Source organism: Pygoscelis adeliae, unplaced genomic scaffold (genome assembly GCF_000699105.1).
Source record: "Pygoscelis adeliae isolate BGI_AS28 unplaced genomic scaffold, ASM69910v1 Scaffold106, whole genome shotgun sequence".
In the NCBI taxonomy this organism is placed as follows: domain Eukaryota; kingdom Metazoa; phylum Chordata; class Aves; order Sphenisciformes; family Spheniscidae; genus Pygoscelis; species Pygoscelis adeliae.
Genome location: NW_008824939.1, coordinates 3701177 through 3727419, shown reverse-complemented (window position 1 = coordinate 3727419; position 26243 = coordinate 3701177). Strand labels below are relative to the sequence as shown.

Sequence of the window (26243 nt, the reverse complement as noted above, 5' to 3'; positions counted from 1 at the left end):
AGCATCTTGTCTTGCACAACTTGTTGGGTCAGAGATATGGGATTTTTCTATTTTTCAGATGGTCTGCAAGCAATATTCCAAAATAGTTATATTCAGATTTATTCAATAGCGTTCATATGTAATTTTTGCTTTTGATAGAATGAGTGATTACTTAGAAGTCATTTATTACATGTTTTCAATTTTAAAAATAAAAACTCTTTAAGCTTATTAAGCGGAATTTATTTTATTTGTTCCCTAGCCGGGTAACACAGCATGGGAAGGGCTGAGCACTTGTGCCATGACCCAGATATGCATGTGAGTGCAAACAGTCCCAACAAAGGTTCCAGGAACTGGATTCCTCTTCTGACAATGATATATTGATAAGCCTGACTTTTTGAGCATATTCCCAAATATTTACCTACCACTAACTAGATGTATAAAACATCCCTCTAGTAAGATGATCTTCCATGTTTCTGGAAGGTGACAAGACATCCACACACACTTGTCACATGTCAATTAAAATAAGCTGTGAATGTAGCATGGTATTTTCAGGGAAACTCTATTGCTTTTTTTTTTTTAAGACAGATATCCTGGCACTCACCTTCTGACTGAACTTCAGCTTTGACCCATGCAGCCACTTTCTTAACACTGTCTGAATCTCTCACATCTAGCAGCACTGTCTGAAGCTGTTTCGAGGTCACAGCTTTTAGCTCTTTGGCTCCTGTTTCAGTCAGACAGCTGGCAAAAACACGGAATCCCTTTTTATCAAAAACTTTTGCTGCCATATTTCCAAATCCTGTGTCACATCCCGTGATGAGTATATATTTTCCAGTGAGATTTGTAACCTTCGTTCTGTCTCTTGCCCTCCAATGCCACCACAGAGAGACGATGCCAAGAAAGAGTAATATGTAGAAAAGCATTTTTACTGAAGTCTTCTGGACACGTTCTCCTGAAATTAAAAAAAAAAAAAGCTGCTAGTTTTTAAGGGATTGTTCGTTGCTTAGTATTTTTTCTTTTTTTCTTGAGTTGGCTAACTGCAACTATTCAGAGAAGCAGGCACAATTCAGAACAGTGGCCTCCTTGTGCTAAAACAAACAAAAAAAAGTCCTTCCTTAAGCAGAAATGAGAACTGGAGATATACTGTAATAAGGTTACAAAGAATAATGTGTATTAAGTTACTGCTGCCAGGTCAGTAAGCTCCCATTGAACATATCTGGGAGAAACATTGACTAGAAAAGAGTAGCAAAAATGAAATATTTGCATGGAAACCAACAGAAATGTCTAAACTTAGTGTCAGTTCATAGAAAATTAAAGGGTAAGACTGGGGCCAGCTGGTAACAAAAGGTCAAGCAAGATCAGCAGGACCCAGAACCTTTCTTGTTACTGTGGATACTTAAGCAATGCTAGCCAGGAAAAATTACTTTATTTTACTAAAACCTTTGGTTGTCAGTGCCAGACTCTCAAGAAAGAGGGTAGTTAAGTACTGACACTTTGCCTCTCAAGAAATAAATTCCCACCAGCTAGGCTGTGGGAGTGTGCATGTGGTTCCCGAGCATAGGAAGTAGGGTGCGGGTTGGAGCACTTCACCTGCCAGAGTGAAGCTCAGGCAGTGTGACAACATCAATACTGCAAAATATGTTTGGGAAACACCTGCATATCTAGGATTATACTCCAATTGACTTAATAGTGAACTTATAAGTAACTGTTGATGATGGATGAAATTCTGCTTGGAGAAAACAATTCAGTTATACTTCTTCATGAACACTCATGGCCCGGAAAACAGGAGATGCCTAATGCAATTGACTAAAGAAATAATTCTAAAGAGACGTAAAGGACTACAGATCTTTTTAGAGATTGCTTACAGACAATCCATCTCTGCAGGGCAAGATGCAATGAAGTTGCATTTACTATGGCCAAATTCTCCTCTGGCAAAACTTAATTTAAAAGAAAATTGCAAACACCTGACATGTTTTCAAGCATCATAATAGGAACAGGAACGTTGCTTTTATTTTCTGCACGTAGAACTGCTTTCTGCTCTGACACAGGTTCAGTATATCTCCATTTTTACTGCAAGCCCTGTGGCTGCTCATGGTGCTTGTTTACATAAATATGTATGCTGGTGAACTGCAGCTTCTTGTACTGGCTGGAAGTTACCCAGGGTGTTCCTAAAGCTGCAATGCAGAGATGCTAGTTTTTGTTGCTTAATTTCCTCTGCAGCATCAGTAGTGAAGAAAGTATGAAGAAATGATTAGGTAACTGCCCTCGCCCTCTAGTATTTCATGGTTCCTTTGTTAAGACAAGGAAATTTTTCTCTCGGCATATGTACGCATGCATAGCAGACTCAGCACAGCGGCTGGCTTTCCTTCTCCTGCGACCCTTATTAAAATTACCATTGTCTTTATAATATCCCTTGCTCTGCTTGGAGTTGCCATATTCCTTCGGAGCCTTCCTTCACCTGCAGCTGAATAACAGTCCGGGCAGTCCCTAGCTGTTACACATCAGAGCCAGGGCCAGGCTTGCTCCTGGAGGCTGCGTGGAGACCTGCCCGCCTTGGCACGGAGGCACTGTTTCCCTGCCCCTCCTGCCCTCCCACACCTACCTGCCCCCGGACCTCAGCCATGTTGGATAGCTGCACCTCATGCGTGCTAAAGCCTGTGCAGGGTCTGGCCACGGCAGCAAACCAGAGGGCGCAGGGATGGAGAAGGCTTGAGAAGAGCCCCTCTAGAGAAGAAGGAGACAGAACTGTGTTTCATCACATCCTACTTCAACTATAAAATAGATATCAAGTATAACTAGTAAATTAGCATAAATAAAACAGAGTTTTGGCCTGATCTGTAATCTGGTCAATAAATAAAAATAAAAGCCAATTTAGCTAGACTGAGGGAAAAGGCTCGCCTAGGCCAGTTTTTGCCATGGCAACAGGCATGTCTACAAACATGGGACTTGGACGATCAGGGTTAACTTCTGGTCCCTGTGACCTTTAATCAATAAGTTGGTGGGACTTTATATCAAATTAATAAAGTGCTGAAATTACAAGGTTTTCAGTTAGAGTGCTTTGTACAGGCTGTGTTTCCAACTCCAGCCTGCCAGGGAGACTGACAGGTCCAGCGCGTGCCCACAGTGGCCCGGCTTTGCAGTGTAAACATCTACCTCGAATTTTTTATAGGGGCCACAAACCAAAAAAGAAAAAAACCAAAGGGCTCATCAAGAAAAAAATGTATTTTTCTCTAGTTTCCAGGAGGGAGAGTGATAAGAGGCACTCAATCAGAAGCCCCAAAGGCGTTTGAGTGGCAGCACTCGAGCGTGGTTGGGGAAGCGGAGGTGCAGGGCACAGGCAGGCTCACGTGGACATGCCACCTTCTGACAGGAACAGGCGAGGTGACCGAGGGGCCGGTTGCCCAGAGGTTGTGGCAGGCACTCTCAGAGATGTCTTTTTGAAAGATTTTTTTTATTTTAACACATTGAGTCATTTAATTTTGATATAAAAGTTACAGTTTGCATTTAAAATCTATAGGGTGTGTGTGTGTTTTTGTTTTGTTTTTTAGAAGTGGTGTTGCTATCTCTGCTATTTTTATTTGCACAAATGTTTGGAGTGGAGAAAAAATCCTTGCCGGCTGCCAGACTTGGGTAGGATCAATGGGATAAGTGAGTCCATGTCCTGCTTCTGGTACTTTCCAAGAGCAGATGGTGAGAGGCCAACTATAGAAACAAGGCAAGTAACTAGAGGCAAGTCCCTTGCTGCCTACCTCCCAGCCTCCCTGTTGGACCCACTCCAGATGGTATTTTGCAGTTTCAGTATAGCATATTTTTGTGACCAAGAAATAAATATAACATGACTTAGTGTCTCTGATCATGATTTAGACCATGGGACAAGAAATAAGTTTGTTTCTTTCTTTGTGCTAGCCTCCCACCTGGAGATATCCACTCCCAACAATCACTGACTTGGACTTTTTACTTTCCATAACAAGAGAAAGTCACAGAAACATCCCCATTGTGCCCAGAAGTACTTTCCTTATTTCACTGTAAGGAAAGTATCTGCTGTTCCCCATTTCAGTATGAAGAAATGTAGTTTGATTGCAAAAAAAAAGGAAATTGACTTCTTATCAACGAACAGCTTTTTGCTTGCAGCAAAAATGATAAAACCTAGCCATCAAAAGAGGAAGTCTTGCTCTTAGGTGCAAAAAAGAGGTTTCCGTGTAGAACACTTGCTAAAGATCTTTGGAAAGAACAGTAACTTTTTCAAAAGCCATGCTGTGTTGAAGGAAATAATGTACATAGGCACCTCATGGGATTGACATAATTCCATTTTTAATAGCATAAATCACAAATCAATAAGCTCAGTGTAAAATAAAAATACACTTTGCGTTGTACAAAGTGAATACTAAGTCATGTTTGTATAACTGCTGTGGTGTCAAGAAAAGAATGAAGACACAGCATGTGGGTACTTGCCAACCTGACCACTGTGTGTGTACTGACCTTTCCTGCAGCTTCCCACTCCTCCAGTCTCTGCCTTGATCAGAGTCCTGCAGAAGAGCTTGTTCTCTTCCAGCCCCATTTTGTTGGTTTTGTCCTCTAGATCCCTTTATAACTGTGATGATAATTTTTTTTTAGATTAATTTCATAAATGGTGTTTAACAAGTGACACTCCAAGAACAGATGTGGAAGTCATCTGCCTAATAATTCAAGCTGCAAACTGTATCTACTTTATTTCAAATGTCCCTTACCTTAAATCAGGGTACCAAAAGAGAGCTGTAACTTGCTTTTATTTAGAGTTCACTTTACTTTCACCTTCATACTATTTAGGTGAAAAAATTGTGATAGCATGTAGAGCAAAATAATAAAAAATACTTTCAAAACCGGGGAGAAATAAAGAAGCGAACAAAGTGTTTTCCTTTATTTTTCAAAGGATCAGAGGACAGGAAGATAAACCATCATGCAGAATCAGAAATGAACTGCAATATTGAGATCTCCTTATACTTCTGACACTCTGAGGTGCTATCACCGTAAGTGGCACAATTAAGATGGGGATTATACTCAAGTGGCTTCTTGGCCCCGGAACCACTGTATGCTAGCTACAGAAATAAATTTGGCTATGAATGGTTAAAAAATAAATTAACGAAGCATAAGAGCTGTCTGCTCAATGCCTTCTGTCAGGCAAGAGTCCAGACTGCTGTAATTGCATACAGACTTTAATGCAAAACACAGAAACAAGCTGGTCATCTGTAGTCTCAGCCTGCAGTGGCAGACTGAGTCTATTCACCTGGTGGAAAACCTTGGCCACCTACTCCTCCATAGCTGTGAGCACTCAGTGCTAAATTTCTGGCTGTCTTTAGGAAGCTTTGGAAGCATTTTATTTGATTGCTGCTACTAGCTGTTGTCAATACTGGAATAAAGATTGATAGGTTATAGACTACAGCTTAGAGCTGAGGAGTCCTGTGCCAAAAGAGCACATGGACTTTCATTTCTTACTGAGAAATTATCTGTCTGGGAATAACTAAGATTAATTTTTATTCACTTGCTCTTATGAACAGTTGGAAAAAAAACAGAGAAGAAAGGATGACTTCATTTGGAGTGGTAATATGCTGGAACAAACAGCTACTCAAACTGAGGGAAGAAGCAGGTTTTTTTAGTGCATTTGGCTCAATGAATTGTGATCTTTTTCTTCCTGTGCAAAGAGGTATTAAAACGACATGAGCTGTAAGCAAAATGTTTCCCTTCAACTCACACCACAACTGAGGGGAATTGTCCTGACAGTATTGCTCATCTTTCATGAACTAAATACTATCTATAAGCTACCAAAATTCAGAGATTTTGCACGTGTCCCCTACGAGAATTCAGGGATGGGAGCATCTGTCCTCAGTCTCCTCGATTTACTGAAGTCATGCTCTCTATTGTTCTAGTTCAGTGGCTAATTCTTCATTCACTAAAGGGCTGACTCTAGCAAGAGAAACCGAGTTTTCCCTTTCCAGGATATCAGAAGGAAACAAAGTACAAGAGGGCTTTAGGAGATGGAGCACATTTGGCTAGTTTTTCCACTAGCAGCTGTAAAAGGGGAAGGTGACTCTGTGAGAGTGGGACCAAAACTGAGTCCGTTACATTCTCCACTTTGCTTTACACAGACGGATGATTTTTCAGCATAGATTCATCTTTATGGCCCATGTCATAAAGTCAGGTCAGAATTTGTTAATCTTCAGGATTTTTTGTAAGGATGAGTTGAGAGAGAGGAGATTTAGAAGGGAGCAGAGCCCTTTAAAAAGGTTGGGGTAGTCTGTGGTCTCAGCTCCAATTCATCACTGCCTTAATCTACTTCATTAGCAGTGTGAAACAGGCTCTGTGTGCATTTTTCAAATGCTTAGGTGAGCAAAGTCTTTAAGTTAAAAGACTGAAGTGATTTGTGTAAAGCTAAAATTATACTCTGTCTCTGGCAAGCCAAGCCTTGTCTGGAGATGCTGGACTTCCTTGCATGCTAAGTGTGAGCTCTGCTTGAGTACCTTGAAAAGCAAAGGCATTGCATGACCTTTGGCCATGTTGCTCCTGAAGAAGCTGTCAGGGGAGAATGAAGCAAAGCAGAGTTCTGCTCCACCATATAATTTTTCTTCCAGCCTTACCACTCCTGTGCCCTGCACTGCAAGTAACTGTTTTTTTTCCTCTGGCTCTATGATGTGGTGAACAAGATGATTAGCACTGTGACATTATCTCAGATAGTGTTATTCTCAAAGCTATGCTGTGTACATTAGTATAGAGGTAGACTTCTTGTTAAGAAAATGGGAGAAGACACCAGGTTTGTGTTTGGTTATGCTGTCACTGTGAACACAGTAATGATGCTAAACAAGGAAGATGGAGTTCTGGTTAGCTACATTTAATCATAGCTAACCAGCTACGTAATCGTAACTACATTTAATCGTGATGCACTTTTGTGCATGAGGCTTTATCATGGAAAATTTGAGAGCACGGAAGACTTGAGGAGAGCTGACAGTCACTACGGTTAAGGCACTGCCTTTCTATCTTGTCCTATCAGTCAGGGCTCTCTGTAGTGAGAACTGATTTCAGAGGGGAATTAAAACCATGTTTGCCATTTCCCTCTAAACTCTATGGTGACATTGGCTGAGGTCATAGCATTGTCCTCACCAATGTCCTTTATTGAAAAATCCATGGAGGGCTCATTTCCAGCGAGAATTCACTCAGGAGCTTCCAGGTTGTACAATCTTCCTTTTAAAGGAAGAATGGTAAAATATTAGAAGCCATGGGGAGAGGGACAAGCTATGGGTCAGAAAACAAAGCTTCTGAGCAAGTATTTAATCTGAATTTAGCTTAATCTCTGAACCAATTTTCATATTATTCAGCTGATGTTGCTATTTACTGCAGGGACAGTAGTGTACACTGAATTATTACATGGCTAATACAGTAATTCTATACTAATGCTGATAAAATAATGGTATAATAATCTCTCCCTGTACATTCACTGTGAGGTTTTTTTCTAGAGAACTGTCTGGTCTCCTCGTGTATAATTGCTTTCCAAGTGCCCTGACTTTATGTTGTGAGATTACATTAGTCAAATTTAAACCCTCCATTAGATGTCAATGAACTGTAACCATTGTGACCGCATGGTTATTGACCCAGGTGCAAATAGCCAATGCCCAATTTAAAGATTCCATTCTGACAAATGGGTTAGAATAATGAAAACATGATGGGAAATGGTTGGGTGCTTCACTGACTAATTGAACAGGATCCTTGCAATTTGTTCTATGATACATGATTTTTCACAGCCACGGGTGAGTAACAAATCTATCATGTTTAGTGTTTCAGAGTTAACTGATGAAACTTCCTGAACTGAAAGGTACCTGTATTTTTTTCTTCGGAACAACTTAAGCTAAATGCTAAATTTCCTTTGCACAGTTAGTGTTTTGTTTTGTTTTGTTTTGTTTTTTGAATGGGACTGTTTGAAGAACAAGACATTCAAGTTCTATTTTGAAGCAAAATATCTTTCTGCATGTATGTTATCATTAATATCTGAGGAACCCAGTTTTAAAGAAAAATGAAGGATAGTGCTTTCAGGGCCAGTTTTCATTGTTGTGCTGCATTTTTTTTACCCCCCCCCCCCCCCCCCCCTTTATGTTCAATAAAGATCTGATCTGAATAAAGATGTGATTTGAAAAAGATTTCAAAGGGCTTTGGATCAGGTCCTAATGTTACTTCATTCTATAGGATATGTTCCTTTGTTAGCATTTTCCAAGTATTACTTGTTTAAATCTGGATTTTGAGTTCCTTAAAGATTTTTGTTTATCAGAACTCCAGCAGCCATACCTTAATTGGCTAGAGTAAAATCCTATTTTACTTTAGTGCAGTTACTGAGGTATTCTCTGCTCCTAGTTTGTATTTTGTACACACAGGGGTAGATGGGATGATCTAATGCCTTCTATTATCCCTGATTTCTATTATCTAAATAATTTTTAATGCAGACATCAGCAACAGTATTTTTTGAAATGTTGTAAGTGATCCCCAGTTAAACATTCAGACCCTGACGAAGTTTATTTTAATATTCTAATACAGCATGCTAATCTGCTATACTAATCTGTTTAAGTCAAGTCAGCTAATGAATGATGCCTGCTGGCCATCATATCCACAGTATGTGGAAAGTATTTGATGTATTGAGCTTTATAAAATATAGGAAAAATGTGTTTCCTTTCAAAAATGTGGGACAGTCACAATTTTATTGGAAAAGAGACATCATTCCAGAAAGTTTAGCTCTAGCAAGTGTTTATAACTAGAATCCTTATTCAAGTCTATCAATCGCTGGGTTTTTTTTCCACTTTTCCTATTATTTAAAACTGCATCAGCATTCAGGCTTTAAAAAACGAGTCGTAATATACATTTCATAGTGTTAAAATACAGCATCAGAGCAAGCACTGAAATGAGACTTCCCAGCATGACGTTCTACACTGGCATTTAAAGGACAGATTGATTGTTACAATGTTTGATCACAAAATTTTGTATAGATGTTATGATTGCAAAGTCAAGTAATAAATAGCTGAAGGAGGACAGGTAGAGAGTGACTTTGCTTTGCTTTACTTTTGCCTTCTTCATCAATTTACAGTATGACATTATCCATTATCTTTCTGAAGCAGAAATGCAGTGGGGGTGTTTTTTTAACCACTTCATAGCTTTTCACTGGGAGCCACATTCAGTAGTATGGTTCAAATGGTTTATATCACTTAATTTAAATAGGTTTATGCTTCTGTGAATTCATGAAGTACTTTAAAGCTGCTGGAATGTGTGTGTAAATACCACCCTTAAAGTTTAGATCTATTTTGATAGCAGAACAGGTAGGAACATCGCTTCTTTACTCCAGCAGAACACGTTTTCATAATCCAGGTGACATTTCCAATTACACTAATTTCAGTGTAAAATCAACAGTTTGTCTATTAGCTCAGCTTTCTTTATACAGTTCCATTACTTGTGTGCTAAACAGTGCAAAGGAGTCAGTACTAGATCTAGAAGCAAATGATGGCTTCACGTTTAAAGGACAAATTGCTAGTAAAATTCCCATTGTGGTGAACTATTTTTTGCAGAAGAAAATGTGAGTGTATGGTTGCAGTTGGTATCTTCTGGGTATTATTAATTCAGCCAATGATGCTTTAACCATTTGAACCAAAAATCTGAAAAGCTTTAACAAAGATACAAACATTGTGATTTGATTATTTTTCTCACACTGATGGCTTTCTTTGAAATATATTCATTCTTTTTTTTTTTAACTGTGTCCTTCCTAAAAACATAGACTTAAGGTAAAAAAACTGGCCAGCCTTAGGCCAATTGCATATTTAAGTTGTATTTTCCTTAGAATCACGTCACTGTGAAAGGCTCCCCAATCTGTGCTACCACTGTCAAACTTCTTTGTAAATGGAGCAAAAAGTCCGTGTTTTCAGATCTCTAGCTCCAACCTCACAACTGAATTGACATATAAAAAAAAAATTGTCCTGAGAATATGACCACTGACAAAACTGCCAAAAATGAGCTGGCTGAGAAACTTTTTTTTTCTTAAAAAACTTCTGGAACTTTAGGATAATTTCAACAAACAGTTTTTGGAGATCTTCTGTTTCAGACTATTTCAATCAATCAGACACAGCAAAAGGCAGGAGGGAGGGAGCAGAATAAGCTCTGTGTTTTCACTGAAGAAGTGAGTGAAATTTTTTTTCCCACTTCGGGAAAATTCTCACTCTCATCTTCAGTGAAAACATAGTCTCAAGGGACTTAAAGCTGCCAGGAATATATGCTTGCTTTTTTTGGGAAGCTACATTTATTTCAACATCAACTGAATAATGTCAGCTGGAATTTAAGCCCTTGTTAAATCCTCTTCCATATGCTTGATACAAATCCAGCTGAAGTGAAGTTTAATGATCTGTAGGTAGGTCCCATGTGAAACAGTGATACGTATATGATGCTTTCCTTCCTTTCTGGTCAGAAGCAGGTGTTACATGCTTTCTCTGTTATATAGAAGAGCAGAAAGAGAACTTGGAAATGCGCACACGGTAGAGACTTTAACTAAGGAGTACCATAGCTTGTTCAGCCCATTTGCCATCTGTCTGAGAGAATGGAAAAATTATGATTAAGATTGTAAATTTTTCCACTGTATGTGGGGATGAATAAAAACTCATGTGATTTTATGTTGTGAGTGACTATTCTAGTTCTGGCTAGACATTTTGCTATTGCAGTGGTGATTTGGCTTTACACATTTACTTAAGGAGAGAATTTGGGTCACAATTTAGGGGGTCACAGAATGTGAGGGGTTCAGAATTTACCGCCCAGTGGATGAATAAATCATCTCTGCTCATCAGAAACTTTTAGGCAAGAAAAACTACATCCACAGAGTAGCAATCAATGAACCAATGTCCAAATGAATGGATGTACTGAATGAAGTTCTGCAGAGGTCTGTCTTGCTTCTGGTATAATCCAGTAATATTGATAATGATGTGGATTACACTATGGAGAATACCGCTATTAAATTTGATCATGACATAAAGGTAGGACAGACTGCAGGTATGCTGAAGAATAGGACTAGAAATGAAAATGCCCTTAACAAACACTTAAAATGGGCTGAAGAATCTAAGGTGCTATCAAATACAAACAATAGCAGGCAGGATTAATCAACTGTGAAAATATAGTTTGGAAAGCAACTGGGTCTGTAGCAAATTGCAAAAAATGAGTGGCTTTGGTGGATTACAAACTGAATGTGAATCAACAGTGGGATATTTCTGTTAAAAAAACAAATGTCATACTGGGTTGCATAAACAGGAATATAATCCGTGAAATGTAAAATAATCCTTCTCCTTTGCTCAGCGTTGGTAAGACCGGTGCTGTAGTGCTATTATGCACTCATCACTTCAAGAAAGATGTGCTAGAATCCGGAGGAGACCAGTGGAAATTATCAGAGGTTTGGGAAATACACGCTACCAAGGAAAATTGAATAAATGGCTTTCTTCATCTGAAGAGGGAGACTTTCTAGTATTATTCAAATAAATACACCCTACTTACAAAGTGGAAAGGAATTATTATGTTCCATATCCTTCGTGGGTTGCACAGGAAGTAAGGGGTTTAAATTATGACAGGTAAGATTCAGACTAGATATTAGGAAAAAATATTTTAGCAATAAGGATCGTGAAGCATTAATTGCCTGGGGAGTTCTTCAGGCATCTTTGATAAACATTAGTTACAATGACACAAGAATAATTGAACTTTGCCTTGGATGCTTAGAATTAATCAAGAGACTTTGATCTTTCCAGCCTGACTTACTGATGATTCAGTGATGTGTCAGAGATGTACACATAAAATTGAGGAGGAAAGGATAAAAAAGAGATGGGTTTGGTTGGGAGTCAGCAGTTCTTGAAAGCCAGTTTGGAGGGACAAGTAACAAAAATGAAAGGCTGGGACTTTATAGGATGTGAAATTATTAGAAGTCACACATGCATCCTGAACCACTTGACTGGCTTCTATCATGTTGCTCCATTTCAATCTAGGGATGGGTGTATTTCCTTCATCCTCAGATAATTTCAGAGCTAAGCTTCTTAGCCATTCCCACTTGTAAGGAACTACCCGGCTGTGGTTAATCACACATCTGTTGCCAATATGAAGGGTTTTGGTAGTTTTAATACTATTAGCAGAAAAGAAGTGGTTCCTTTAGAGGGCTAAACAGGTAAAAACTCAGCTGGCTGGGAAGTCAGGTGGTATAACACAAATAATCTGTGGATTGTGTCTTCTACACAGAAGACTTCTTGTGTTATTTGGGTATAAGATGTTAAACCTTTGATATCTGAATGTGTTATAATATGCTTAAAATGAGGTTATGAGAGGTTTATACAGAAGTATAAACATACAAATGTTGATGTTTAATGACTGGAATAAAGTATTGTAACTATGCTTTGGGATACCGTACATTAAACAAAGGCGTGGATGAGATTACTTTGGTTATGAAAGGCATGGTTTGGGGAGGTCTTTTGCAGCACTTTTCCCCAGGTGCCATCTTGAATGCCAGGCCTGCCTGGCCAAAACTAGTGCTACCAGCAGATTTTGCCTCACAAAAGTGCTTCTTTAACAAAAAAATGTTAACTTCGTCTCCTTATTTCTGCTCATGTATGACATCTGCTCGGCATGTCAGTGTGACTAGTTAGGAATAAGCCTGTCCAGAGGAGCAGGTCTGCCGGGTAACTCGTCCCATCTGAGATCTGTGGGAGTGCAGCTGGTGGTGGTGATGCCGCAGATGTTGGTGTGGCCCTGGGGTCCCTCCTAGCCACCCCTCTTGTCTCCCAATTGTCCCCCTGTCATGGTCCTGCTGGCCACTGCCAGCTGGGATGGGACGGGACAAGGCAGGGGCTGGTCTCCCGCCTGCCGCTCCCTCATAACTGAGGCAGGATCTGTAATATTAATATCTCAGTCGATAACCTACGGACGTTACCTGCACAAAAGCAGTAGTTTATTTTAATACAGCCATTAATGGGGACAGGGCTGTCTGCAGTGGGCTGCAAAGCCCTGTGGAGCAGCCCTCACTTGAGGCAGGAGGCATTGAAGCCTTTCAGAGGCGTTGCACTTTGGGGTGAGTTGGGCATGTTTTCTCTGAGGTGTTTTTCTACTCTGTAGTTTCACTGTGTCTGGGACATCTATTCTAACTTGTGCTGTAATCAGTGGCATTGTCCTGGGATAATGAGGGCAAAACTGAGGTAAGCAGGAGTTTAATGTAATATTGTCGTATGTTCACAGACAAACATATGCTCATACTCTCTCCCCCCCGCTCTCTCTCTTCAGGACTTCTGATTTAAGTAACTAATCATCATGTCTGAACCTGTTGTTCTGCGTAGCATCAAGAGACTGGGAGAGGATAACTACGCTTTTGACTTGGATGGCAAATGTAAGAAGTTTATTCTTCAGTCAGCTCCTTATTTTGTAAAGCATGTAAAATAGGTGGTGGGTGGCCTAAGTGGAGCAAATAGTCTACAGAATACAAAACAAATAGTCTGTGGAAAAAATACAGAGTTATGTGGTACCTGCTGTTATGGATATGATCCCTGCAAAACAACTTTTCTGTAAAAAATATGTGTCACAATCGCTACTCATGGACAATCTTTACTTATCAGCCTACAAGTTCACGGTATCTACCTAGGTTTTTATACTCAGCACTTTGATGTACAAGTAAAGGGCTTTTACTTGGGGGGGGGGAGAGTTCCATCTTCCATAGTTTCTAGATCTGCTTTCAACAAACACATGTATCTGTAGTCATACTTATATTAGGCAGAATTCTTATGAGCTATTGCTATGTGAAGATCTGCATTCCTTCTCCTCATCAGAGCTTTTCCTCTTTTCTTCCACTTTTCCTTTGCAACATACACTTTTCCATTTTGCCAATCCAAATGCAGCAAGAGTCAAGGAGAAACATGAAGAGAAACTGATAAATACTTTGAGTTCTGTTTATAAGACTTGAGAAAAGCTGAGGGAGAGGGGCATTAAATATTTATACTGAATGTAAGGTACAAAGGAAAGCAAAACAGTATGTATATGCAATATACTGTGCAATGTATACAGTACAATACAGTGCAAAGTACATGCTCCTCACATAGAGTAAAAAGGGTTCACAAAAGGATTCCAGCACTCAGATATCACCAGATTCCCTAAGCATACATACATTTTGTATTTTCAAATTCCCTGACAGCTGTGGCCTAATCCTTTCATTCTCCTAGGACCCAATGAAATGCTCTTTAGACCATGCATGAAATAGCCTGTGTTCTAAACACAGGCCTTATTGGGATTTACAAATGTGGCGTTCACTCCCAATTTTACCTGCTTCATCAGAAAAATAGGTGCTTTCAGGTGGGCTCTGAACAAAACACAGCTTGAGGAGGAGGGATGCTTTTTTATCTTGGGTTCTCTTTTTTTTTCTTTTAATTCATCGGATGTCTTGTTAGAACAATTAAGCTGGATAGTGATAAAGACTATGCAGTTTTATTTCACTTGAAATACTTTATGACAGATTACCTCCAGAAAACTGGAGATTCATGTTGAAAGACAGTCCCTCTCTCGGAACTATTTTTCACCAACAAAAAGAAATCAAAGCAAACCATACTAGACTGAGTTACAGTGAATTTTTTTTCCCCTGCCTAGACAACAGCTCAGGTTTAAGGCAGTCCAGCCTCAGCCTCTTTTGTTCCATGGGAACCATACATCTACCTTTTGTTAAAACTTGTGGCATGCAGCAAAATTCTTCACATAACCATGTATACAATGAAATTTCAGACAATAATCACACTTTTTCAAGACCTTGTGACTGATTTTTAATGAGAGCCCTCTTCAAGTCTCTCTCCCTGCTATACAGCAGCACAGTGTCCCAGCTATAACTTGATCTGTAGTGTCTGTTGTTATTTTTAAAACTTAGTAGTTGCTAATTGATGCTAAGTATCTATTTCACATCTAGTATCATTCATTGTTTGGGTTTGGGATTTCCTTCCAATCTTTATCTGTAATAGGATGTCTCATAGGACTGTGGGCATAACAGAGTCTGAACACATTTGGAGTATTCAGTCTGAGCTTGGACTAAGCCTTGATTGTGGTTATTTTTGTAGAGATTGACTGATATCTGCAAACATAAAAGCAGCTGTTCCATTAGAAGACAGTACATGTGATTTTTTTGCTCTGACATTAGAGACTGAACAAGAGCTTCAGGTGCAGGTGGTGTTATGTTCCCACCTTCTGTCTCTCTGTTTTAGCCAGATAATTCCTTTGGTTTTAACCATCCTCATCAAATCTCTTTCACTTTGCTGGGATTATTCTCCTAGACTAGATAATCTCCTAGTCAACAGATTCAAAGGTCTGTTTTTGTTAGGAACTTCAAATCTATTGTTACAGCTGGAAAGAAGATAGTGTAGGAAATTATTCTCCTAATAGCTTGAATGTGCTCTTAAAATCAAAGCTGGCGTGCTAGGTTCTGCAGCTGATTTTAAAGTCTGCAACACAGCAGTGGCAACCTCAGCTCCATGACTGTGAAAGAAACAAATGTGAATGTTTTCTGAAAGTCTGCTCTCTCTCCAGTATATTGCTACCCCAGCACACTGCTCTGCATCCTGCTGGAATGAGCAGCCATCTGCGTGCTGAAGCAGTACGGATCTCCCCACTCCCCTCCCCTGCTGTGTTTTGTTTTGTTTTTAAAACTTCTCACTTAGGCTGCTAACTAAAGGCAGTTTCAATGCATGGGGCACTGTGGGCTCTAATACTGGTGGAGAGGGGTGAGGAGTGACTAGAAAAGGGAGTGAATAGGTAAAGGGGTATGTCTTTCTACTTCTGGGACAGAAAACTGTTTGTCTCTTCCAGCCACTTACTTAGAACTCCCAGATTGCCCAGATTTATCTAGCTGGTCTGGGAGGTTGGGTTTTGTCTGCTAGTTTGTCTTACATTCTTGTCGCTTTTACTTGTTGTAGGATTTTGGCAAAAGACTTTCTATTGGGGCCAAAGCTATTCCTCTTTTTACAGTTGGGGGTTTTTTGGCCTGTCAAGTGAGTTTGCGTCTGGTTTCTCAGTTTCCTTGGAAATGCACTGTGTTTTCTGCTTAATGTAGTGAGCAGTTTGTTGAACTGCTAGAGCGCCTTTCCCAAAGCAAACATCATTGCTTTAAAACCTTACTGGCATTCTGCTGATTGATCTCTTCTGTTCTGTAATCTCCGGTGCGGTTTGTTTCAATGACCATGTTTTGTACATATTAGTAAGAATTAGCCATCTCTGGATCAACCCTTGAACACCACATCTGCAGGTGTGGTTAAAAGCCAGCTTTAGTTGGGAGCCTTTTGAGTACAATTTTTCATCACTTGAATCAAGTATCAGATTTCCTCAGGCTTAACTTTTACTGTGTTCTCGCAATACCAGTAAAAACTCAAATTCTTGGCAATGTTCTTCAGCTTTTCCTTGATTCTGTGCTTTTTTCAAATTGTAAAATTTCTTTCTTAAATGCCTTAATTCCTCTTTCAGAATTTTTTGAGCATTCAAAGATTACTATAGCTTTTTTCTTTAGGGTTAATAAACTCTTTCATCTTCCCTACATTCTCTTATTTTCTATAAAAATCATGTTCTGTCCTCTTTTTCTACTTTTTCAGTTGTAGCAGTGTGAACTGTTACTCATCTGTTTCTTTCTTTCTAATTAATCATAGGTAACATCATCCCAAATTCTCCTCCTGCTTAAAAACTGCTGGCCCGCAAGAGCTGGCCTGCAGTTCCTCGCACTCTTAAATAGCATTGATATACTCTTGTATCCCTCTTCAAGTTCACAGATTAGGGTTTCTTCACCTTTGAAGAATGTTTATTTTGCTCTCTAAATTGATATGACTCAGAAAGCTATTTCACCAGACTCTTTTGTTCCTCCCATTTTCCTCCCAGTAGCCAATTCCTTCATTTTTTGCGAAACACTTTGCATTACCAGCCTGCAGAGGACGATTTCTCTAAACCTTAACTTTTCCGATAAACCCTGGAGAATCTTCTAGGAATAGTTTCAAACCACTACAGCTGTTATCAGCTGCCAAACTTCAAAAACCTGCAAACAGATGTTTCTTTTTCCTTCACAAAGGGCTCTTTTTGAACACCAAATGGTTCTTTGTAATAGTAATTTTACAAATTAGAACCTTTCTGGAAAATGTGTGGGATTCTTGGGATACACATATGTCCTTATTGAAAGAATCTTTTCTTTTTACCATACTCGAGTAACAAACAAAGCAGAATAAACCCAATAGAATCACTGTTAGCTAAAGCCAGATAAAGTTATCTTACCAACCCCAAAAAGGAGATGTAATCAGCTGTTCCCTCAGTCTCAAACGCAGTCTGCTTCCATCTAACATTGTTGCCTTAGGAAATGCAAAACCCTGGAGACAGTGGAAAAGCCTTCTTCCCTTGGGTAGGAAAATGATGGAGGCAAAATTTCTGGTTGCAGTGACTTCTTTGCACCCTCTGTGAATTGTCATGCAAAGTTCCTCTGTGTTTGCTCTGTAAGACAGGCCTGTGCATGCTCAGTGTTGTGTCACTAGATGTGAAGCAAGGAAGGTACTGCTTGAAAAGCATACCATGGTTCTGAACCTGATGCTGAGCTGTCAAGTGCATCATAAATGAGCAAGATGCATATGCCCAGTGTCCTTAGATTATCCAAACTGTGCTGTATACATAAAACTAGCTATTTATCCATTGTCATCTCAAGTGATGTACAGCAAATATTTTCTGCATCAGCCCTTATGATGACGCTTCTTTGGGGCCCCTGCCAACACAAGCTGTGCTTTAGGTATGATGTCTTTAACATCTTTTGAAAGGGAGCTAAATCCAGACCTGTTCTGGGGACTAAGGCGTTGCCCTACAGCATAATTATATCTTGTAGTATAATTCCATTTCTCTAAGCTGTGGTCCCTTAGAGAGGAGCCCAAGAATAGACATCAGTGTGACAAGTTCATCTTATGCTCCAGGGGCACAACTGCCCCTCTTCCACAGGGTTTACAGTCTCTAAGTTGTTGGAAGGCAAGAGTGAAGAGCTACCACTCCTCCTTTCAGGGAGCACGCATGGATTGCCAGAAGAGTGGTGTTCCTCGACGAGACAGTGTCCAAGAGAACTAGTTGAATACTAGCAAACAGTTTGCAATGAAAATGAGTTGACTTTTGGCAAATGTCCTGAATAATGTATTCAGTGAAAACCATTTTGTCATCTGGAGGATTGAAAACTTGAGACTACTTCTTCAAGAGAAAGCAGGCATAAATTGATATAAATTTACCAAGGAATTTTTGGACCCATGTCAGTTTGTGTCACTGGCTAGATGTATCAGTGGGAATAAGAAGCTTATAACTCAGGAATAATCACGTCCCATGGGGTTCTAGGGTTTATGTTTCACATGTCTACAGAAGATTATGTACTTTAACAATAATTATTAACTAGTCTGTGCATTTATTTTCCCTAACAGGTAACAGCTTCAAGAAATCAGAGTAAGTCACGTACACAAACAGAACAATCAATATTTCTAGGAATATTCAAAGAAGTTAATGTCATCGGATCAAATTGACGCATTTATAGAATATATGGTATTTAATTGAAAGCTGTTCTCTAGGAGTTCAACTGCCTTATTTGATACAACTGACATAGGTAGACCAAAACAGTCCTAGAAACCTTTAAAAACATAGAGTAATGGCAGCAAAATAGGGTCTTTCTTTTGAAAATGTTTTTGATACTCAAATTTATCTTTCTTCAGTGCTATTGGTTTGAGAAATGAGGTTTTCAGGAATTTTAATCAATCTTGATTAATTTCTCTTAAAGCTTAACTGTGAGACTTTAAAATAAAAGGAATTAGCTCACTTCATTTGAGCTCAGATATTAAGATTGAAACGTAGAATTCTAGATAGTTAAAAGCTGAAATGATTTAGAGACCTTGACCTTCAGCTATAATCTGAGATTTGAATGGGGTTAAGAGCATCCCTCTTCCTAGATCTTGGGACAACTCTGTAGCAGCCTGGACATCCTAATGGGTGCTGTAATTTGTGCCAGCTCTTTCTGACACAGTGTACACGGTCTGAGAACTACTCCTAGAATGAGGAAGCAAGAGCATCTCTTAATTTTAGTCTTTGTCAGGTTGCCCATCTCAGAGAGCACCAGCCCAGTATTCAAGGTCTACCATGGTCCTCGCACTTATCTTGAAATCCAAGTTCTGTTGGACTTTCACATGTAACACACACATGGTCCTACCTACTACATGTGAAGCTTCCTTCAGGCTTTCTAGGATCTGGTTTCTGAAAACTGTTCATGACAAATACAGCTTGAATTAATTTGTTTCGTTAAAAAAAAAAAATCCAAATTGAAAATCCCTACTCATTCATCACTGAATGTACACAGATGATGATTACTTGCTATAGTATGGATCCCATCCATAACGGTGTAACTAGTCCTTTAGATTTTAACTGATCAGACAGAACAGCAACACATAATGAGAGCACTGAAAGAAACCTGTATGGTAGGGTGAGAGATTCTACTGCCACTATGGACATATGAACATACAGGCAATATAAGAGGGAATGGGAACAGGACCTTTCTCTGTCTTAAAGAAAGGACTAGCCAACAATTTGGATGGTAGGTTTTTCTCTAACTGACCTCAAAGAACCCACAATCCACATTATAGCAACAGTGTTTTGAGGAACTGCTTATGAAATAAAGCATAAACCTCCAGATCATTTTAACCTAACCTCCATTCTAGTCCCTGTCTAAAATTTAAAAGAACCATCAAATCACTGGTTCCAAAGAAATATGAAAGAAACAGCTTGCCTCTTAAAATTTGGGGCAAAATGTCTCAAATAAAATGTAATTTCAGAGAAGTAACCAAGAGAATAAAAAAATTAATATAAAGTCTTATCCTTTTTGCTAGGAATTTCTATACATATGAAGAACCTTTTATAGAGAAGAAAAGTGAAAAGTGAGTTAAGTTCAATTCTGTTTACTATCTTTGCATATGGAACAAAATATGTACTAAAAAACAAGTTTGTAATTTTATGTTTTCTGTTCTTGAAGGTCATCAGAAAAGAAAGAAAACAGTAGTCGTGTTGGCTTCTTTCAGCTGGTAATGAAAGCAATGGCTATAAATATTTTATGTGTATTGTGCTGCAGAATAAGTGAGAATAATCTGTATGGTTGTTTTGGGGAATAGCTGTGACTAAGCCAAACTTTTAAGGATTAAACCATTTGGCATGAAATCCTGCCATTAAAGTCAATGGGAATTTAATGGAACCCTTTGTCATTTTGTCAGCTTGGTATCGATTATCGATATTTGTGTCATAATTGTCTATTAAACACATTCTATTGAACCTAGAGGTAGATACGGGGAAAAAGTTAAGATGCACAGCAGGGATCTAGATGACCTTGGTTCATTCTTATTTCTGCCAAAAATTTGCTGTGTGATATTTGGCAGATAATTTAGCTCCCTTGTAATTGCTCCATGGGTATTAGAAGATATGGTAACTATAGAAACTTGGGAATGCAGAACACTGTATGGTATGCCTAGCCTTTGATGGGTCTTGGAATCCCCTAGGGTGCATCTAAATTTTAAAATTAATGTAGTAGAGAGATGTTCAACCCAGCAGCATGCAGCTAAGAGGTTTTATTACTTCTGTTTTGCATGTAGTCTAGGCAATCAGCCTGTAATGTGTCCAGACTAATATGGTCCTGACTGTAGTCCTGGGTTAGTCCAGTTACATCCATGTGGCTTGTACTCTACCTGGCTAAGTATCTCAACCCTTAGTTGGGTGGAGAGAACAGTCTGTCCACACAGAGGGCTATCTATGTCTGTCAAGCAGAGGGGTTTGAATTCTGTAGCCTGTTTTGCACAGATGTTTAACACCTAAAGTGCAGTTGGTAAACACAGTATGTTTGCATCAGATGTGCTGAGAGATTAGATATCACCTATCTGTGCATTTTCTGTGTGGTTTTTTTTTTAATCAAGGGAATTCCTAGACTACTTATGAGCAGGGTTTGCAAAACAGTGGTAGTGCTACAGTTTTCTTCTGACTTTTTTTGTAGAAAGACCTTTTATTTATTTCTCTTTTATGTTAACTGACTTGTTTTTCCCTTTATCTTGTCTCTGCCCTAATGTCCCTTTTCCATATGTGCTCCAAATTCCCACCCTTTCTTCTCTTAGACATATTATAGCACCTACAGAACCTGGACAGGTTCTTCAGCAGGCTATGATTCCTCTTTACACTCCTATTTCAAAATGTATAGCATTTGATACTGATATTCTGTATGGACAGTTTGATCTATATATTTACGCATGACTTCAACCTGAGATTCAGACTTCACACAATCATGACAAAGGTAACTTAAGTCACTGTATCTTAGCTGAGTCACCAGCTGCATGTGTGCATGCTCTTGGCCCATGGCAAATGTAAGGTAATAGGACTTAGCTCAATCCTTTTTTTACTGCATACTATGTCATATTTCTATACATTTTTCCCAGATCAAGAGCCAATGCACAACTGCCTGGCTCAGCCAATGCATTTTAGAATACTATGAGAACTTGCTCTGAGATGTTTTAGTTGGCTTTCTACCACAGCATTCCAGACTTTTGAGAAATTGGCTAACTCTATTCAGAGGCTCTGCATAATGCCCTAAGGCTTTTTCCTCCTTTTCCTCTCCCTCCGTCCCCACAGAAAATCTGCAAAGCAGACCATATATATGAATTATAATTACTATTCTTAATCTTTTAGCTAGTTTCTGGAATGATGATAATGTGGAATGATATTGAGTTATTAATGTTATATGATAATATATTCGTTCACATGGTCAGATTCTGCTGTCAGCTAAAAGGGAGCTCATAATTTATAAGGCTGTAATCATAGGTGCAATTAGATTAGATTGGAGAGAGAGATTTGTCTTCTTTCTGTATTGAAGATAATTCTGAAATTTAAAGAGAATGATTTTGTATCTCATCCACCTGATTAATGATTTATCAGTATACAACCAGTGTGAAGACTGCCTCTCAGCAGACACCATATTTTTTTCCTGTCTCTTTAGTTCCGATTTTCTTCATCTATGGAAATTTTAATGATGGCTGTTGGTAGTTTCTGTGCTATTGTTCATGGAGCAGCCCAGCCAGCTGTGTTGCTTGTGTTTGGTGCAATGGCAGACACATTTATTGAATATGACATTGAAATGCAAGAGCTTAAAGACCCAGGCAAGACATGTGTAAATAACACCATAGTGTGGATTAATGGTACTATCCATCAGAATGAAAAGAACGCCACAATAAGATGTGGGTAAGTAGTAGATGTATTTGTTTCTTCTCCTTTGTTATTATGGCTTGTCAGAGAATGTATTGCTACTGAAGGTCCAGTTCAGCCTTTAAACCTTACATTTTCTATCCATAAGGAAGAAAAGGGGCATGGTTCTTGTTACAGCGTCCTGTTTCTGAGATGGAGATATTACCTGATGGGTCTTGGTCTTTCAGCTATAGATGTCAGCAAGGATATTCTTTCATGATGATTGTTCTGATAACAGGTGTATCTGCTACACATCTGAGTTCATTAATCTATTTTCTTTGATGACACTGTAGGTAATAATGACTTCTGGACATTTTGGTTAGGACTTAGGTACCTATAGGTGCCTGCTGACTTCCGAGCAAGTTAGCTAAACTTTAGTCATTGAAGAGAAATGAGTGCTTCTAGGATGCAATTCATCTTAGCTTATGGGAGATGTCTAAGGCAGGTCAGATGAACTGCCCTATAAGAGTGCCTGTTTCTTTCCATTAACTGTAATAAATGGAGTCTGGATGATTCATTCAGCTACAGATATCTGTCAAAGCCAAATTTTAACCTGTAACCTTTCCTAAGGCTCATTTTTCAGTGCATCATTCCAAGAGTTTTCTAATCTCTGAGTGACATTTAATTAGATATTTAATGAGAATTAAATGTTACTTGTCTAAAGGTCTCTGAAATTCAGAGCACATGGGAAGTGATTCAAATTCCTAGATGTAGGTGACTGTGGCCAAATTACTTGCTCCAGGCTGTCCAAGCCAGCCCCCTGCGATGGGGCTGGCAGATACAGGATTTGCTACAGAACTCTGTTCCTCTGAAGTGGCAACTACGCACCAGGCAGGATAAATTAAGGCATTAAAAATGGTACTGGATATCTGTGTTAGGCACCTGAGTTGTTTCCATGATTGTTTTTTGCAAGAGATCAGGTCAGGTGCATAGTGTTCCCTTTTGTCTTAAAATTTCAGTGTACCAAATTCTGGGTTAACAGAATAAAATCTGCTCTCTGCAGGATGTTTTAAAAAAGTTGTCTAAAAGCATAACCGATAACGACCTGAAATGCCTATTTCAAAGTAATCTAAATGCAATAGCAGCAACTCAGTGCCCTTCACTGATATTAGGAGTAATTTAATACTCCTACTTGAGCTAAAAGAAATTATCATTTCAGATTAGCAAGCTTATGGTACAAAGTAATACTTGAATTGACTTTAGCAGCCCTCATTTCTCTCTGTAAAACACTGTTTAAATCTGAGTGTTATTAGTTGGTATAATGGCACAAACCAAGCTAATTCAACATCTAATGAAAACTTGGGCAGCTCTTTCTTGGAACACCCTCTCACCTGTGCTGTTTCGGAGCATGCAGTCTGGTGGGGTTTCTCAGAGACTGCAGGGCTGCTCCAGGATGGCAGAGCGCTTCCTGGTACCTGCCAGCGCCCTACCCCTGTGCAACAGGCAGAGCAAGCAAATCAACCATTGCTAGCAATAGCCTCAGTGTTGGGAAACAATGCTTCTGTTACCAAAACAAGCTGACTTGCCAGCTGACATGACTCTAACTTGAAGAAATACCAGATTAAAAATCTGCGAGAAACTTGAAACAGTATTGCTAACTCTTTTTTTTTTCTTTTTCTTTTTTTCAGGCTGCTGGACATTGAACAAGAAATGACCAAGTTTGCAGGTTACTATGCAGGAATTGGTTGTGCCGTACTTGTGTTAGGATATCTCCAAGTCAGTATTTTGTTCCCTATTTTGATTTCAAAGTTTAAATCACTAAATAATTAAGTTTATAATAATGTTTCCTTTAACTGCTTAGTCAGCTGCACATTTGAGCAAAGCAGACACTTTGTTCTCATTCTATCGGCTGAAATAGATTAGCTCTGGCTGAGCTAATTTGAGACCTCCTTGGATTTGTTCATGCATACCTTTGTACACAGATACATTTAACCCAGTGAGATGAATGCATGCTGCCCCTTTCACACCACAAGAAATACTTGCTCAAGTGTGATTACTATGGAATCCACATGTCCTCCCAAAATAAGAGGTGAAGGCATGCAGATTCCCAGTAGGCATCTCAACTGTGTTGAGCCCTGTGTTTCTATTATAGAGATATTACAGAGTAATACTAGTGTAAAACAAGTGTTGGAGAAGAATCACACCCTACATATTCTGTAGTAATGGTTCAATCCTTCTGACTGAGATGATCCACATGCTTGGATGATTCCTGCATAATCTGCTAAAGGGTCCACTGCTTTTGAAGCTTTTTGTAATTGCAAAAATCACTTGTCATTCTCCTTCCTGAAAACTATCCCAGAGTTTTGCTGAGGTAGGATGGCTGCCATCCCTACATTACTTACAGCTGTAGATGGAAAAATTTTTGTCTGTACGACATTCACGTAACAGCACAAGTAATTTAACTTGCATCTTCTCTCAGCCTATCAGAACTGAGACAAATGATTGATCCAGAGGCTTTATAAAATTGTTGCATTATTTAAAGATCAAGGGCATAAAACAACTATCGTGTCTGTGTAGCTAGAATATATTTTACCTGAATAATAAGTTTATCAATAGCCAAATTGCTCTTTCCCATTTTAGCCAAATTGTTTTTTCCCACTTGTTGGGAGTAGAAAGACTTTTTACTGCAATTTATCAGCCATGTTATGCTCTTCCCAGATTTGCTTTTGGGTTATGGCTGCGGCTCGTCAGATACAGAAAATCAGGAAAGCTTATTTCAGGAAAGTAATGCGAATGGATATAGGCTGGTTTGACTGTACATCTGTAGGAGAACTGAACACCCGAATTTCTGAGTAAGTAATCTAGAAAAAACATATGCTACAGAGAACATTTTGCTCTTCCTTCCAAACACAACAGAGTGCCAATAACTAGGCGTTTGACAAACACTTTCTAATATAAAATACAGCTATGTTCCTGGGAGCAGGGACCAGGCTGAGTACCTCCCCCATCTTCAAACTGAGTGCCATAACTGTTAATCCACAATTATTTCCCTTTTGTGCCTTGTCTGTTAGTAAATGTGGGGTTTTTTTTCTGGGTTTTGGGGTGGGGTTTTTTTGCCAGCTTGTCCTACTCTTCCCTTCTCCTGTGCCCAGTCCTTTCAAAGTGATCTATAATTTGGCTGCCAGTGCACACTCCCCTGAGGCTGGAGGTGTGGGTTTGAACCCTCCCCCACTTCCCAGAAAGGAAAATTACATTAGGGGCACACTTGCTTTTGTTGGCTTTTAAAAGAAAAGACTGAGCCTTGCTTCATCTTCTGCTAAAGAAGGTACAAGCACCTACCTTTAGAAAGGGACGCAAGGTAGACAGAGAAACCTTCTTATCCTGGATAAACATTTAGCCCTGAGAAAAGCGGAGTTTAAGGCTTGCTCCTTTTCTTAGTTGTTCCTGTTTACAGACTGAAGGCAGCTGCGAGGTGAATATGCCGACTCTAGGTGGCTCCCTGTTCTCAGTCGTGCCTCCATAATAGTAGTCACATTTACAGAAGGTTTTTCTGTAGTTGAAGGGAATTTTATTTGCCTTTACTCACCGCCCAGTGGTATCTATGACCTTCTGTGGTGGTCTTTTTATGAAGAATAAATGCCAAGTGTAAGTCGCTGTGAAGAATTTCTCTGGCAAAACATAGGAACTGAGCATGCATTTGTGTAATAAATAACTTAGTTCCCTGGTTTTGCGAACAGCATTGTCCTGTGCCTACAGAAAGCTTCCTGACTGCAAAAAACATTCTCCAGAAGAAATATAAACATGTTCTTCAACTCAACACTCTTAAATTTTTCAACAGAGGACCGTAATTTCACTTGATATACCAATGAGCTAACAACTTTGCACTTTAAACCTCAGTGCCACTTGCTCCTATTTATTCCAGGAGTTCCCAGTTCTTCTAATCTCAAGGGTGAGGTAGTCGCCAAGAGTGGCAGAAGTATAATGACTGTTTTGCTTTAAGACATTTTTTCTGCGTTGGCAATGCATAACAG

The 26243-nt window shown here is 39.2% G+C and overlaps 2 protein-coding genes across 2 annotated transcripts in view; one reads left to right on the top strand and one right to left on the bottom strand.

Moving 5' to 3' along the window:
* Window positions 1-25663, bottom strand: part of DHRS9 (dehydrogenase/reductase (SDR family) member 9) — a 29408-nt gene extending 3745 nt beyond the window's left edge. The window contains exons 1-2 of the mRNA XM_009325413.1: window positions 25552-25663; window positions 581-928 (exon numbers count right to left, since the gene is read on the bottom strand). Coding sequence (XP_009323688.1) covers window positions 581-899 — 319 coding nt within the window. The 5' untranslated portion in view covers window positions 900-928; window positions 25552-25663. The remainder of the gene's footprint in view (window positions 1-580; window positions 929-25551) is intronic.
* ABCB11 (ATP-binding cassette, sub-family B (MDR/TAP), member 11) overlaps window positions 13300-26243 on the top strand; it is a 42790-nt gene continuing 29846 nt past the window's right edge. The window contains exons 1-7 of the mRNA XM_009325414.1: window positions 13300-13375; window positions 18438-18459; window positions 19887-19934; window positions 20030-20078; window positions 22028-22269; window positions 23901-23988; window positions 24931-25064. Of these exons, the coding sequence (XP_009323689.1) occupies window positions 13300-13375; window positions 18438-18459; window positions 19887-19934; window positions 20030-20078; window positions 22028-22269; window positions 23901-23988; window positions 24931-25064 (659 nt within the window). The remainder of the gene's footprint in view (window positions 13376-18437; window positions 18460-19886; window positions 19935-20029; window positions 20079-22027; window positions 22270-23900; window positions 23989-24930; window positions 25065-26243) is intronic.